This window comes from Lytechinus pictus, chromosome 3, assembly GCF_037042905.1.
Source record: "Lytechinus pictus isolate F3 Inbred chromosome 3, Lp3.0, whole genome shotgun sequence".
NCBI classification, from domain to species: Eukaryota; Metazoa; Echinodermata; class Echinoidea; order Temnopleuroida; family Toxopneustidae; genus Lytechinus; species Lytechinus pictus.
In genome coordinates this window covers 51,573,865-51,588,110 of record NC_087247.1, presented here as the reverse complement: position 1 = coordinate 51,588,110, position 14,246 = coordinate 51,573,865, and the positions used below count along the sequence as shown (strand labels likewise).

The 14,246-nt window shown below is 35.2% G+C and overlaps 1 protein-coding gene across 2 annotated transcripts in view; it reads right to left on the bottom strand.

The window, feature by feature from the left end:
- LOC129257055 (uncharacterized) overlaps positions 1 to 14,246 on the bottom strand; it is a 56,677-nt gene that overhangs the window by 5,444 nt on the left and 36,987 nt on the right. For both annotated transcript variants that reach the window (XM_054895284.2, XM_064097336.1), the window contains exons 38-57: positions 13,849 to 13,989; positions 13,502 to 13,606; positions 12,052 to 12,144; positions 11,361 to 11,546; positions 10,271 to 11,014; positions 9,186 to 9,774; positions 8,728 to 8,926; positions 8,087 to 8,166; positions 7,279 to 7,562; positions 6,584 to 6,642; positions 6,005 to 6,183; positions 5,337 to 5,517; positions 4,741 to 4,914; positions 3,921 to 4,231; positions 3,319 to 3,406; positions 2,749 to 2,827; positions 2,139 to 2,275; positions 1,823 to 1,980; positions 780 to 998; positions 282 to 345 (exon numbers count right to left, since the gene is read on the bottom strand). In XM_054895284.2, the coding sequence (XP_054751259.2) occupies positions 282 to 345; positions 780 to 998; positions 1,823 to 1,980; positions 2,139 to 2,275; positions 2,749 to 2,827; positions 3,319 to 3,406; positions 3,921 to 4,231; positions 4,741 to 4,914; positions 5,337 to 5,517; positions 6,005 to 6,183; positions 6,584 to 6,642; positions 7,279 to 7,562; positions 8,087 to 8,166; positions 8,728 to 8,926; positions 9,186 to 9,774; positions 10,271 to 11,014; positions 11,361 to 11,546; positions 12,052 to 12,144; positions 13,502 to 13,606; positions 13,849 to 13,989 (4,070 nt within the window). The remainder of the gene's footprint in view (positions 1 to 281; positions 346 to 779; positions 999 to 1,822; positions 1,981 to 2,138; positions 2,276 to 2,748; positions 2,828 to 3,318; positions 3,407 to 3,920; positions 4,232 to 4,740; positions 4,915 to 5,336; positions 5,518 to 6,004; positions 6,184 to 6,583; positions 6,643 to 7,278; positions 7,563 to 8,086; positions 8,167 to 8,727; positions 8,927 to 9,185; positions 9,775 to 10,270; positions 11,015 to 11,360; positions 11,547 to 12,051; positions 12,145 to 13,501; positions 13,607 to 13,848; positions 13,990 to 14,246) is intronic.

The following is a 14,246-nucleotide window of genomic DNA, read 5'->3' as shown; positions in this document are numbered from 1 at the left end:
TTTGTAAAACATCATTTGAAGAACAAATCTTTTAATTTAAGCTAATTTTATAACTGAACGTACAAAAATGTTTGGACCAAAAAAGAAATGAGTCCTCTGCATAAAAGAGTGATTGTCATTAGAGAAGTATTGATTGTATTCTGAAGCAAGGTGATTTATAATTCTATTTTAACAATAAAACAATAAAATCTGCCTACTATTTTTATTACAATCATTCATGTTCGTTGTGATTGACCAACATAATTGTATTAGAGAATATCTATAAGCGGAGTATATCTTACCTTGTTTGATCTCCTTTTGGCATAATTCATAAAATGTTCCATTATTGCTTGTGATGCCAAACACCTAGAATCAAGAAAAAACAACAACAAAAAGTATGTGAAATATGAAAAAAACAAACTTAGATTTCAACAATAACCAGTGATAAAATTTGCTTCTCTGTCATAAAATACAACTTGATATATTATTCACAATGCTTAGTTCTACATACAATTCATTGTCAAAACCATATTCTTCATAATTCATTGATATTACATATCATTATACCCAACCTTTCTCATCAAAATCTAAGAATTGTGCACGGTAAATTGAGAAAACATATTATGCATACCAATTTTTCAGAACTTAAGAGGATTTATAATGTTACTTTGAAGGACAAATTGCAAGAATCATTGCTTCAAAGCAAAGAACTTGGGGCTTAATGCTCGATCCCCCATTTTGAAATTGATGTCTTGGGAGCTTTGAAGATGACTGATGGGATACACATTTTCCTTCCTTACCAGTGTGTCCAGAACAAGATGACAATTGGCTTCTTGTTAGACAGCTTGGAAGGTACAAGGAGCCTGTAGGTTCCCTGGCTCTGGTCAAAGACAGTGACGGAAGGTGCAGGGACCCGCCGGGTAGGGAGATGCTGGTGAAGGCTAGGAAGGTGAGAGAAGTCTGGGTGTGTCTCGGGATGAAGCGTCTCTTGAAATGAACAGCATCCTGTATTGGGATACCTGTGGATAGCATCAGAGATAGTGGTTTATTTAATCTGACTGCTATTAGATGCTAATGGAGTCTAGGAAAATGAGAGTCTGGGCCAGACTCTGGATAAATGATTTCTGTCAACAAGCAGCATCATGGATTGGTTTGTATTCATTTGGTCTAAGACAATCATGGCTTAACCCACTTGATCTACTACTAACTTGGTCCACACATCACTTGAAGTAATACTCAATTGGCCTAATTGTTATTTAATCTCAAACAAGATTGTCTAATTTCAATTTGTAAACTTACCTTTTTGAACTTTGTCAAATGAAAATTTGGTTCATTTAAAAGTTCAAGAGGGACCCACACTTAACAAGCATTCGTTAGTGGATTCCCCTCATTTCCATATCCATATGCTTTATTTTATCATATTGCTTTCTTTAAAATGTCAATCTGTTAATCTGTATCTGAATTATATTACTCTGTATTATGTTTGCATGGCAATGAAATAAAAAATTGAATTGAATAAGTGGTGTTAGCCGGCTGATATTAGACAAAGGAGTATATCCCAGCTAAAAATTAGAGAAAATGGTAAATGGTTTAAGTGGCAATTATACCCAATGGTCAGTAGATGAACTGGTTGTAGATATAAACAAAAAGCATAATATTGAAGAGTTGAACCAAATATTCAAACCATGAATGTTACATTTCTAAATCCAAGAACAGAATAGGACCCATAATTTCTGAGGAAATGTTCCAACTACTGTGTCTACATAATATTCACTTCTTGTGTAGCATTGCTACTCTAAATAAAATTATTATAAAAAACTGTTTTTTAAAGAACTTGGCTTACTTGACTCCTTGCTTGTGGACACTGTTGAGACAGTAAGCAACGAATGGACGGTATGGGCTGGTATCCACGGTGACGACCTCTGACAGGTCACTGTGTCCAACAGGATGATCTGTCATGGCAACCAGGTTGAGTCTATGGGTACCTTTATAGGCACTTAACTGAATGATAAATATGATATAATTATGAGCATTTTATATAAATAGCACATAAGCAAGTGTTAATGTCTGATATTGCCATTTAAAGAAAAATCTACAATAGCTAACACTATTTCTCTTCTAATTGTACTACTCCTTCCAAAGTACATATATATACATACCTTTATCTCGGTTTCACAGACTTGAGAATGTAGGACGAATCCATACTGTTCTCCATTGACTAACACCTTATAACCTGATACCACAGCATCACCATCATCAGGTACAGAGTCCCAGGACAGCGCTATACTAATGGTTCCTGAAAATGGGAGAAAACAGAACTTCATTTCATTTGTTTGATCGAGATGGACATTCTAAACAATGGCAGAGAAATTGTTAGGTTGAAATTTGCCACATTGCATTTATTCCTATTTTTAAAAGTCAATTACTCTTTTCTGTGATTTCCAGGGTTTTCTTTAACACATACTTCCTCATTTTTGTCCCCTTCTGATGTAAATTCATTCTTTCATCTCTTTATTTCCAGGTTCATAAAATCACAAAAGTTCAAAAGAATGCCATGAAATACAGTAATTAAACTAGCTTCTCAATGTATCATCAATCTGAGAATGAAAATACAGACATTTCTTCGTGATTTTACTACTTCTTACTTCATATTCATCTTTCTCCATAGAAATAAATTTCAAGGTGAACAGATACCAAAATTTTCTAACTTTTAAATGTATTAATTTATTGGATTCTTTCAGTAAGAAAAAAACAACAACCCTAGAATACCTGTATACTCTTTCATCCTTTCCAAACAGTTATCCAGACTAGTCTCAATTTCAGCCAGGAATGATGAAACCTCAGATACCTAAAATAAAATAAAATTATCATTAATTTCATCAGATTTTTACAAATAAATGGACAGGGGATGTCTGTACAAACTGTACAGTCACATCTTTGAAGCTCTATCATGAACAGCAATTGACAGAAAAATAAAGAACAGGTGTTGTTATTTTCAAATTACTATTTTCTTCCAAACTATTGACATCACCAATGATAGAAGCTTAATAAAAGACAAACAACAATGTATATACTTGGGTCTGCTTCAGTGATCACCGGTCTGTAAAGATATATTTGTCAATAAAAACAAGTATTTTCTGTTTCCCTTGAAAACAGTTTTTTATTTGAGCTTGATATATCAAACAAAACTACCAAAAAGTCAACCAGCCTTTAAGACAGTTTTTTCTTGCAGTAGTTAAACAGATCTCATACTACAATGGATATATGATATCATTGCATGAATATGCACTGCAACCACTGTATAGTACAATTAGGATGAATAATAGTTTTCAGGCTTACCCTGGCTAATAAATCATCTTGGTATTGGACATCAACAAGAAAGTTCTCCTCAAGATCATGTTCAAGACTGAATAACTCTTGAAGCAATCTATAAAAAACGTCAATAATTCAATGATACAATTATCATTCATGTAATGTGTGTGAGTCATGAAGGTCATCAAATAGATTTGTATAAATGGAATTAAGAACATAGAGAGAATGCGAAGGAGATAAGAGAGATAGACTGGAAGGAAAAAGTGAGTGATAGAGGAAGTGGAGGATGTCGATATTGTGTGAGGGATAACATAGAAAATAGAGAAGGAGAAAGAGAAGGGAAGGTGGTAGGTGAGATGAAAAAGAGTAAAAGATTGAGGACATTAAAAGACAGAGTTTCAACCTAAGAAAAAATACTTTAACTATTTGCAAAATTCTAATCCATGATTTCTGAAGCAACAAGCATGGTCACAAGAGAAAAAAATATACATGTATAATATATCTATAAAATTGAATAGCGAAGAATCCAGAAAGCAATTTTTGTAGATGTCCCATCCAAACACATATCGCCAATCTTAACAACCTTTCAATAACCACTGATCAAAATAAAAATACATTGAATAACCCACCTGTCTCTATCCTCCATCATTCCACAAGCATCATCATCTAACTGCTTCCTCTCCTCCGCCCCTACTACACTCATCCTTAACTGAGGAGCTGGTGGTCTTCGGGCTACCTCAGCCATCAATGGCTTGGATCGGATCGGTTTCACTAGCCCTTCCAAGTAGACATCAAGGTAGATAGAGTAGGTGACATGGGCCAGGAGGCCAGTGAACTCAGTGGAGTTGGTACCTGGTGGGAGGGCGGAGCTGGTCTTGAGGGGGTGGTTCTGATAGTGAGAGTGCTTGTAATGGGTAGGTTGGTCAGTCATTAACAATACCTGAAATGACAAAATACAGACATCATACAAAGAGAGCTCATGAACATTTCAATTTCTTTCATCAAATCATGTTCTGAATTTCACTGACTCATTACAATATTCAATATGTATATTAAAGTAATCTACAAGCAACAATTTTTTGATAAATAGCAAGAGAACTTTAAAAAAAGGCATTGATACCTGACAAATTGTTTTGATTGTGCTTATATTCAAAGATGTATTCCTAAAGCTAGAACATAAAAGAAAAACAGTTACCACATATTTCAAATTAATTTATTATAGCAAGAGAAGAGGTTAATTAAAAAACAAGCAAAATTCAGTCTATTGGAAAAGTTATTGATTTAAAAAAACTGTTCCCCCAAATAAAGTGCTTTCCAACATTTTTAGAGCATTTAAGAACAGATGCACCTCTTGACATATTTTTTTCATTGCTACATGTAATAAACCATTCTTGATCTGAACATGGATGAATTCAGCTCTATCTAGAATTATCAAAATTTGTATGCTACCTTGTAGTGTTTGATCTCTGCCCCACCTAGCAGCTCGGGTTCCGACCAGCCGACAATGAGTGAGTTGACCTTTGTAGTTGCCATTCTCTGAGGGTCAGGGACAATGACCCCTGGCCAGGCCACTTCGACAGGGTCAGAAAATGCACTATTAAGATGAGGGCTGCTGCATGTAGCCTTATGGAATTCAATGAAAGATAAATGAAGTTTTATTGAACTATTGACAATGATTTTAAATCATCATAATATACTAAATTAGATTTAACAGAAATGAACAAACATTTGTTTCATGAATCCTAATATCTTGGTAAAATATAAATACAATTTTTATACTTCCATGTGGGGAAGAATATGAATTTTGATATGACAAAAATTGAGAATGAGACTAGTTTAACCAATTTGGCTTTTCTTTGATTTTGTATACAAACTATTGACAGATTTTGAAAAACTGATATTTTTTGTAAATTAATATTTTGCCATAACACAGAATTGTTTGTACATGTATTTCTTAACCCCTCCATTCTTCCTATAAATAAAAAGGCAGCATCAGTACATTTATATTCACCACTAAGAAATGACTAGGGTAATATGATCATTACCTGTAGACTGAAAGCATACATCTGACACATCTTTCCATGTTTGTAGGTGTATGTGGTTGTATTGGAAGTCAGTGTTGCTGTCTGTTGACCATTGATCTTCAGTCTGTATCCAGATATCTTTGCTCCTCCAAAAGCTTGTGGTTTCTCCCACTTCAGTGTGATCCCTTTGAAGGATGTTGAGCTGAATGTAATTGAATTAGAATACAGTTTTGAAGCACTGCCACAAAAAGGGTATTGTTTTCAAAGTAATTTGAAAAGTAACACAAATTGAACATAAATACATGTGCCAAATATGAGATTTAATTTTTTCCATTTATAACCAAAATCACTAAATTTCCGCTAAAAGAAGTTGTAATCTACACTGAACAATGTTTATGGAACCAACAATAAATCGGTCATAAATGTTTGGCCCTAACCTTTCAGAGAATTCTTGTTATATTTCTTATATGACCCCAATATGAATACTGTTTTGCAGTAGGAGTATTTTATCATGACTTTCTTGCACTACAACAGGCACAGAACAGAAAAGCTCATAATTTTGTTATCATAAATTCAGATCACACACTAAATTCTAAAAAAAAGGTTTCACAAATTTATTCTGGTATTCTTCTTTCATATCTACAGACCCAAAACCCATCAATGAATCCACACAGGATGGGAATACTCACCTGACATAAAGCTGTGGTGTGCTTATCTGTGATGTTGTCTGTACTATAAGTTGCTTGGAACGACACACCTTATGATCATCTTTGTCAAGGCCTATGATGGTAATGAAGTGATTGGTTCCAGGGTTACAGTTCTTGATGGTGAAAGCCGTAGCTGTTGGACTCAAGAGGGTCTCAATTTGCTTGAGAAGAAAAATGAATACAAATTTGAATATATAAACATTGTCTGTGAAAATATAAAAACAAATCTTATACAGCAAAAAAAGAAAAAAAAAACAATGACACTTTACAATTTCATCTAACAACAAAGTGTGTATTTGGAAAAGGCTTTAACAATATCATGTTATCAATATTAAAGTTTAGTTCACTTTTATTGAATATAACTCATGTCTAAGTTTCCATTTTTTTGTACACTGTTTAATATCATTCTATTTATTCAGGTGCAGAAAGATGAATTTCTGTTCAATAAAATCATACTACTGAAAATATTGTCACCTAGATACTAAATCAGACAAAGTTTTTCATGTTGTTTAACATCTCAAAACATTAATTACTGTGAAAAGTAAATTTCATAAAGATTACCTTTGGTTTGGCTACACTGCTCCAGTTAACTTGTAATCTCTGTACCTTGCTTATACTCTCTATAGGACAAAACGATAAAATTAATTTTAAAAGATTAACTGTTATTATATCGACAGAGAAATTGGTAGACTGAACAGCATTTCTTTTAGTATCTGAATTGATTTGAACAGATTTATATATGATGCAACAAGTTTCTTTTATATAACAAACATACAATGAATCATAGATGCTTTGATATTGTTATTTAAAGCAACATTTAAAAGGCAAAATTGTAATAATAATCAGATTAACAAAATTATATGCTGAACAATCGCCATCATTTAAAGTGGAGTTCTTGAAAAGGTCACAGCCCTATTGAGTCTTACATTCTCATGAGATAATGTGGAATCATTCAATTTAAAATTAAAGAAAAAAAATAAAAGAAAAAAAATCAAGGAAAAAATATATAAACGGAAACACTTCAAGGGAGCCATGACACAAGGCTTAGCAACTGATCATACATTTGATTGTACACTTGATTATATTGATGTTTATGTGCAATCAAGCATACAAATCAACAGTATAATCAATCACTAAACTTTGTTTTACAGATGTCACATTGGAATGGAAAGGTCATTGCAATATCAGAGACACCTGTCCATTACCCAGCCTAAGTGAAAGAGAGCAGTAAGATAAGATATTGCATGGATGGTTACCTGAGCGAAGGAAATCCCAGCATATCCCAATCGTATGAGAGGTAACAGATGCCAGCTTTAACTCAATGTCTTCTGGAACAAGCTTTGAAGTGGATGCTTTCCTACTCCTACGACCTCTACTCTGCTGGTGTTGGGATTCAGTAAGAGACTCAAGAAGGGACACTCCTTTGCTGTGCGGAGGGGCGGAGTCGGTATCAGGGGTGCAAACTCGTAGGTTTTGGTCATGGGCAGAGTCACGGTAGTTTGGATCATCACTCAGGGCACAAATACCAAGTAGGTAAATCCTAATGATCAAAGTGGATTAAAAGAATTTATTAATGTTTGGTAAATCCCCACAAAAGTACTATCAGTCACTGTTCCCATTCACTACTACACAATGTAAACATGTGTACTAAAACTGTATGGTGTGGACGATATATGTTTTAGTGGTTATATTTTAGAAATTTACATGAAAAAGTTATTTTGGTTGAGATCTACACCAATAAAAATCCCTGCATATTTCTTTATCAGAATATCAAATGTCAGGGCATAATATACGTAGCTCTCTGCTATGCAGTCAATTATTTGTAAGACAATTGTTTAATGGGCTCATCTTAGAAAAATACAAAATAGAATAATGGAACGAAGTCAGTATTGAGACAAGAGATTTTTGCAGATAAGCAAAATTTCTTGCTACTGACTTTAAAAGAGAAACCTCTTGTTTTGGCTATTTGCAGAGAACCTTTCCTGCCAACATAATGATGGTTTTGCAGTGGATGATCATTATGTAAAATATAAAGCTTGGAGCAGAATACAATGATTAATATACCTATTAGGTCTGCATGGCACTGCTGCTTTAAAGTGACTTGAACTGAGGACTTGACCAATCTGCCTTCCATTCATATACACCTAAGCAAACAATATCATAAGAGAGATATGAACAAATATATGTTTTAATATAAATTGAGTGAAGGTGGTAAGGGAATAGCAAGTGAAAAAAATTCTTTCACAAAACAGCTATGAACAAAATAATTATAAGAATGGTCTTCAGATGAAACATATTAATTACTTGTAGAATAAATGCATAGAATAGTAGGAAATACAGAGGCATTAAAAACACATACAAAGAAAATGAAACATTTTTGAAAGGTGAACAAAACCAATTCAATAAATGTAGGATATATATTTTTCTAATCAAACCACTTGATAATAATGGTGATGATGATTATAATGTTGAACATGACTACTAAAACAGCAGCAGAAGCAGTAACAGTCAACAACAACAATATTGCATACCTACATGCTTACATGCATATCTGCATGATGAATACTCAGGAAATACCATACAAAAGCTTTATATCCCCTCTTCATTCTGGTTATTTAAGTTACTACCCAAACTGCAAAGCAAGATTGATATCACCAAATCCTGATTTTAATAAATCCATATCATCAAACAATCAAATCTATTACCTGATATCCCCTGACTCCAACATCACCAAAGGTTCTTGGCTCTGTCCATTCCAAGATGAATTCAGAGGTTGTCATAGAAACGCAGTAGAGCGTTGGTGGGGCCGGTGATCCTGGAATCTCACAAAGGATACTGGGACTATTCAAATCTTGCCAGATGTCTTCGTCTTTTACAGGTTGGACACTGATGTCATACATACATCTGGGCAAAAAAAAAAAGAATGACACACATGATTAGTCTCAAACATCATAATAAAATGTATGCGTATTATATAAATTCTCATAAATTGCATAGATGATGCTTAGGCTCTATGCAGATTTATGTCTTTGTGGCTTGATTTAACGAGGTTGAAAGCTAAAGTAGATAGGAAATCACATTGTAATCTAGAGGCAACATCATAGTGAACTTCTTATAAGAAATTTGAGAAGCACACAAATGGTAATATCACGAGATCAATTACCCTAAATTGAAGACTGGTATCTCATGACTGGTTTTGAACTTCGACACATTAGCCACATGCTCTTTGCCATCAACATCGCACATCCAGCTCACATCGTATCCCAGAATTCCCTGTTCTTCCGCATTCCCACAGTCGAGGAGACTCCACTGTACATTGATGTAACCAAGCTGTTCCTTGTCTTGCTTCTCTCCGTCATCATCTTCATTGTCTCTAAAGGTTTTCCTCTCATGCTTGTATGTGCACGTACAAGACACAATATTCCCAGATTGGCTTTTGGGAACCGTTACATACAGCGTCCTTGAGGCAGTCTCGTCCTTATTGTCACCGATGCTCTTGAGAATAGATGCAGTCCTTTTCTCGATGGTCACATCTTTATTTTGCTCTTTCCTCTTCAATCCTTGCATCGTCACTTTCTTAGGGGTCGTCACAGCAACAAGATGAACCTTCAGTGTTCTTCCCCCTTTTATCTGGGTAAGAGTGTAGCGGGTAGTGTCAGATGAGAGAAAGATGGGGGCACTGCCTTCCACAACTAAACGATAACCAAGGAGTGTGAGTTTCACAGGTCTCAAAAGGGGCTGGTTATCAGGGTCTGGAAATGAAATGCAATGGAATATTCATGAGCTGGTTTAAGATGACAATGATAAAAAAGTTATACTGATACATAATGAAACAAATAGAAATTAATCCAATAAGATGCTAATAGTTTTAGTCAATTACACATCATGTACATAACAGAATCAAGCCCAATGGGGATTCATACTATCATGCTACTTTATTCTTTGAATAAAAGAGTGTTTGAAAGTTGTTATAAATTACAAAATGTAGCTATATTTTCAATCTTTGCTGAACTTGCTAATTAAATCATCCATCTATCAACATCTCACAAATAACACAACTAGATGAACAATTATTGCAATGCAAAAGTATTCCATGACCACCTCTACTACTAAAACTTCTACTTATACTGCTACTATTCATGCAGCTTCTTCCATACTCTACTTGGACTCAGAAAACTTCAATTACCTAACACACAATTGTGACAGCACAATCACATTTTCAATTCATAAGAGATCTAGTTTACTCACCAAGAGATCCAGGTTGTACTAAAAGTTGAGGTTTGTTCCATCTAAGATCAAGGTGATATGAGCTAAATCCTGCTATTCTCAAGTTGGGTGGAGAGACATGGCAAGGTAGTCTCACTGAGATTGGATCAGATTCAAGAATCATGTTCATCCTGGCATTCTTCTTGGCACTGCTTTGTTTGGGTTTGGAATTTGTTGAAGGATCATGTTTCATATAAGCTTTGACCTGTATCTCGTATGTTCTCCCAGGGGCAAGGTTATGTAGCTTGGTGTGAGTCTTCTTGGGTCCAACCTCCACGCTACCCTCTTGCAAGTCTTCTGGGACATTCCCATCCCCACTGATGTCTTCCCACTCCACCGTGGAACTTTCGACAAAGAATCCACCCCAGCTTGGTGGCCGCCATCCCACCCCTATCCAGTCGTTCCCAGTGTCTGTACACACCAGCCCCGTGGGAGGGGTATTCCCATGTGTCCTTGCACCAATGGCAACATACGGCAGCCAGGGAGACTCCACCTCCTTCTCAACATCGGCCCAAATTCTTGGCAGATCACGCTCCTTGCGTAACGAATGTGATGATGGAAGCTGATCAAAGAAGTCATCAGTGATTGTGAGGAGGTGGAGGACATAGTCTTTGCCTTGCTCGAGGTCTGTCACTTTGGCTCCAGTTGCATCAGGAAGAAGATCTATGCATTTTATTGTGGTTGTATCATCTGTGTCCTCGGCAAGTGTCACATATAATCTGAGTCCTGCAATTTTGAATGACACATAATATTAGCACATAAGGCTTGACTGCCCTCAGAGAGTTTGTAGAAAGAACATTGCATGATAGAATCAATACATAGCTATGAGATTGAATAATAGAATTCTAACAAGATTATCAGCATTCAATAAGCTGCACAAAGGAAAAATCTACCTACACTTTGAAAAGACTCCAATTAGATTTTGATAAAAAGATGCAAAAAGTAAGTTTATGGCAGACTTGACTTTGCATACATGTAGTAGCATGATTGTGAGGCGAATTATTTTTATAAACTATTAGACCCATGAGAAAAGGAGTAAATACATAATAAAACAACAATCACTCCATCATACCAAGAATTTCACTGCCGTGTTCCCTTGCTGTTGTCCACCTAACCTCCAGTGTCTTAGGTCCAGTAGAGGTCACCTTGAGGTCAGATGGTGGGTCAGGAGGTCGAGCTGTCTTGGCAGTGATTAGCTTGGATGCTGCAGTCACCAGGTAAGTTTGTCCGGGCGCATCCTCACCTAACATATCTGCATCTGATATGGAATGATGGATTCATTGGTTTAAACAGAAATCACTTGTATGATTGCAGTAATCATGAATTAACACATGTTTTCTGTTTAATAAATAATAATAATATTACTTGAAATTTATAGAGTGCATAACAATCAGTGAATATTCTCTATGGGCTTTACAAATGTCAAATCACTAAATTAAACAAATTATACATTGGACTTAAATTACAGTGGAACATCATACTGTACATCACTATGTTACAAATAATATCAATATTAAGATTTATGAAGTAATGTTTTCCATATAGCATTTTCATTTCATAGTATAATGTTATATTTTGGCTTTCAATTAAGCAAAAATTGGGAGTAATGAAGAGACATTAAAACAAATTTCTGAAAATAATATCAAACTTACAATTTCAAAGGGTTTACTTACAATTGCCTACAAATAGACCAACTATATGAATCTGAAATTCAGACTTGAAAAACATTACCTAAAAAGATAAAGATGATAAATAAATCTTACCATCTTCGTCATAATGTGTATCCCATTTCCTTGCTTCTACCACAATAGAGTACGTTGATCCTGGCTCTAATTCTTCAATATGGAGATTGTCCTCTGAAACGTAATAGGGAATCATGGTAAAAAAAAAACAGAACAAGTTGAGTATGATACGTTGACAATCTCATCTTTATGATATATATGTAGTTAAAATAAGGATAATATGATGCATTATATATAGCACAGCTACTACAATTGCATATACTCTACTGTGCTTGATACTTTGTATATTATTTACCCGGCTATAGCTGAGCTGCGATATAGGCGCGTAAGCATTCAAAGAATACTACTGGGTACCCATTCACCTAACATGGGTCGGGTGCAGCACATTGTTGGTAAATTTCTTGCTGATGGAAAACATGCCATGGCTGGGATTTGAGAGTCGTAACCACTAGACCACGATGCCCCCACGTTCTTCAATATACATTCAATACGGACAGAGTTATGCAACAATAAGAAAAGATTCAATAAGGTGTGTTGGCTCAGTTGGTAGAGCTTCTGCCTTACAACCAGGTCACAAGTTCAAGCCCCGACCAAGTCAGACCAAAAAAAGTTAAAAGATGGGAGTGGCTGCTACCTTGTTTGACGTTCAATGATTAAAGGGATAGAGCAATCTGGTGCTGATCAGTGGCTGCAAGGCCAACGATCAATTGGGAAACATTAATTTTCTGAGGATTTTTATTTCTGATTTCTATTTCAAACAATAAAATATGGATTATTATTATTATTAGTGCAATGCTAAACTGTCAACTTCCTTTAGTTTCAGGAGGGTTTATTGACAAATAAGGGTTAGCAGAGAGGGGTTTATTTATTTTATCTCTTAGTGGGCCATGTTTCTCATGAATTCTGTTATCTGATTGGTTGATTTGTTTGTACACAAACCTGTATTTACCTATTTTACTTGGTCACAAAGATCAAACAGGTAATATAAGCCTGTATTACCTGTTTGGTGTGTGGCTGTTGTTGTTTTAATTTTGTTTTCATTGCTAAGCACATGCATGCCCAGTGCTGATTTCAACCATGTAATATGAGCCCGTATTGCGTGTGTGTTCAAGCATCGCGCTGCGCATCAATTTCAATGCCAAATTGGGCATTCTTTTTACTGTGATCTTTGTGATGTCACGAATGACTTTCTTTCCATAATTACTCTCAAAATGCAGGGTTTTTCATTTTTTTCAGTTCTATTCTATTCATTTCCCCTATTCTGCAATAATATAAGGATACACTTAAAGAGATAAAATTGTTACACCCTGCTTGTTCTAACGAAATACGGGAAATATCTATGTTCTGGTTCTATATTCCATTCGGCCTCTGGCGTCATGGAATATGGAACCAGAACATAGATATTTTACGTGAACAAGCAGGGTGTAACTAATAGTATCATTTTAATTCTATATCTAGTATTTGTACTTACCCTGTGTTTCCATGGTAAGCATATTGGGCTCTCCCTTTCCCACTTTCCACCATCTCACCATAAAAGCATCAGGGTCAGTGAAATGATCCTTGTTGGATTTCTTACCTAAACATAGAAACAAATTGATATATACTGTTAGAATTTGAATCGTTTTTTTGAAGAGGTGAGTTTATTGTTTTAATTCAATAGTTATGGAATTCATTACGACAGAAAATGTATGGTAAAATGCAGAATTCACAATATATGTAGTGTTACAGAGCTTACTATTCCCAGTACACGTACAGCATTTCATTGGAACGTAGAAGATACAGATTACAACTTTGAAAATCTATGCAGAGAGTTCTTACCCCTATGCCAGACTACAAGCATTGAATGTCCAGTGACAAGCTCAGTCCATACTTTACTTGGTGGGGTCAATAGACCTGTAAACTGCACTTTCAGGGAGGGGCCTGGCTCACAGGTCGGGTACTGCCTCAACAAGTCTTCTCCTACAGTGAAAATAATCAAGATGACAATGACAACATCAATACTATTACTCATTTTTCACAAGAAAGGGTATTTTATTTAAAATAATGATATCTCATTCATTGATCTATTTTAATATGCATTATAAAATAATTGATAAATCCATACAAAGTAGGTGTATTGGCCAATTTCAAATTCCAGTTGGTTAGAATATATGGCATTTAATCTCAAAGAATTTCATTAAAAAACTAACAGAATTCCTGTGTTTGATTACATTGCT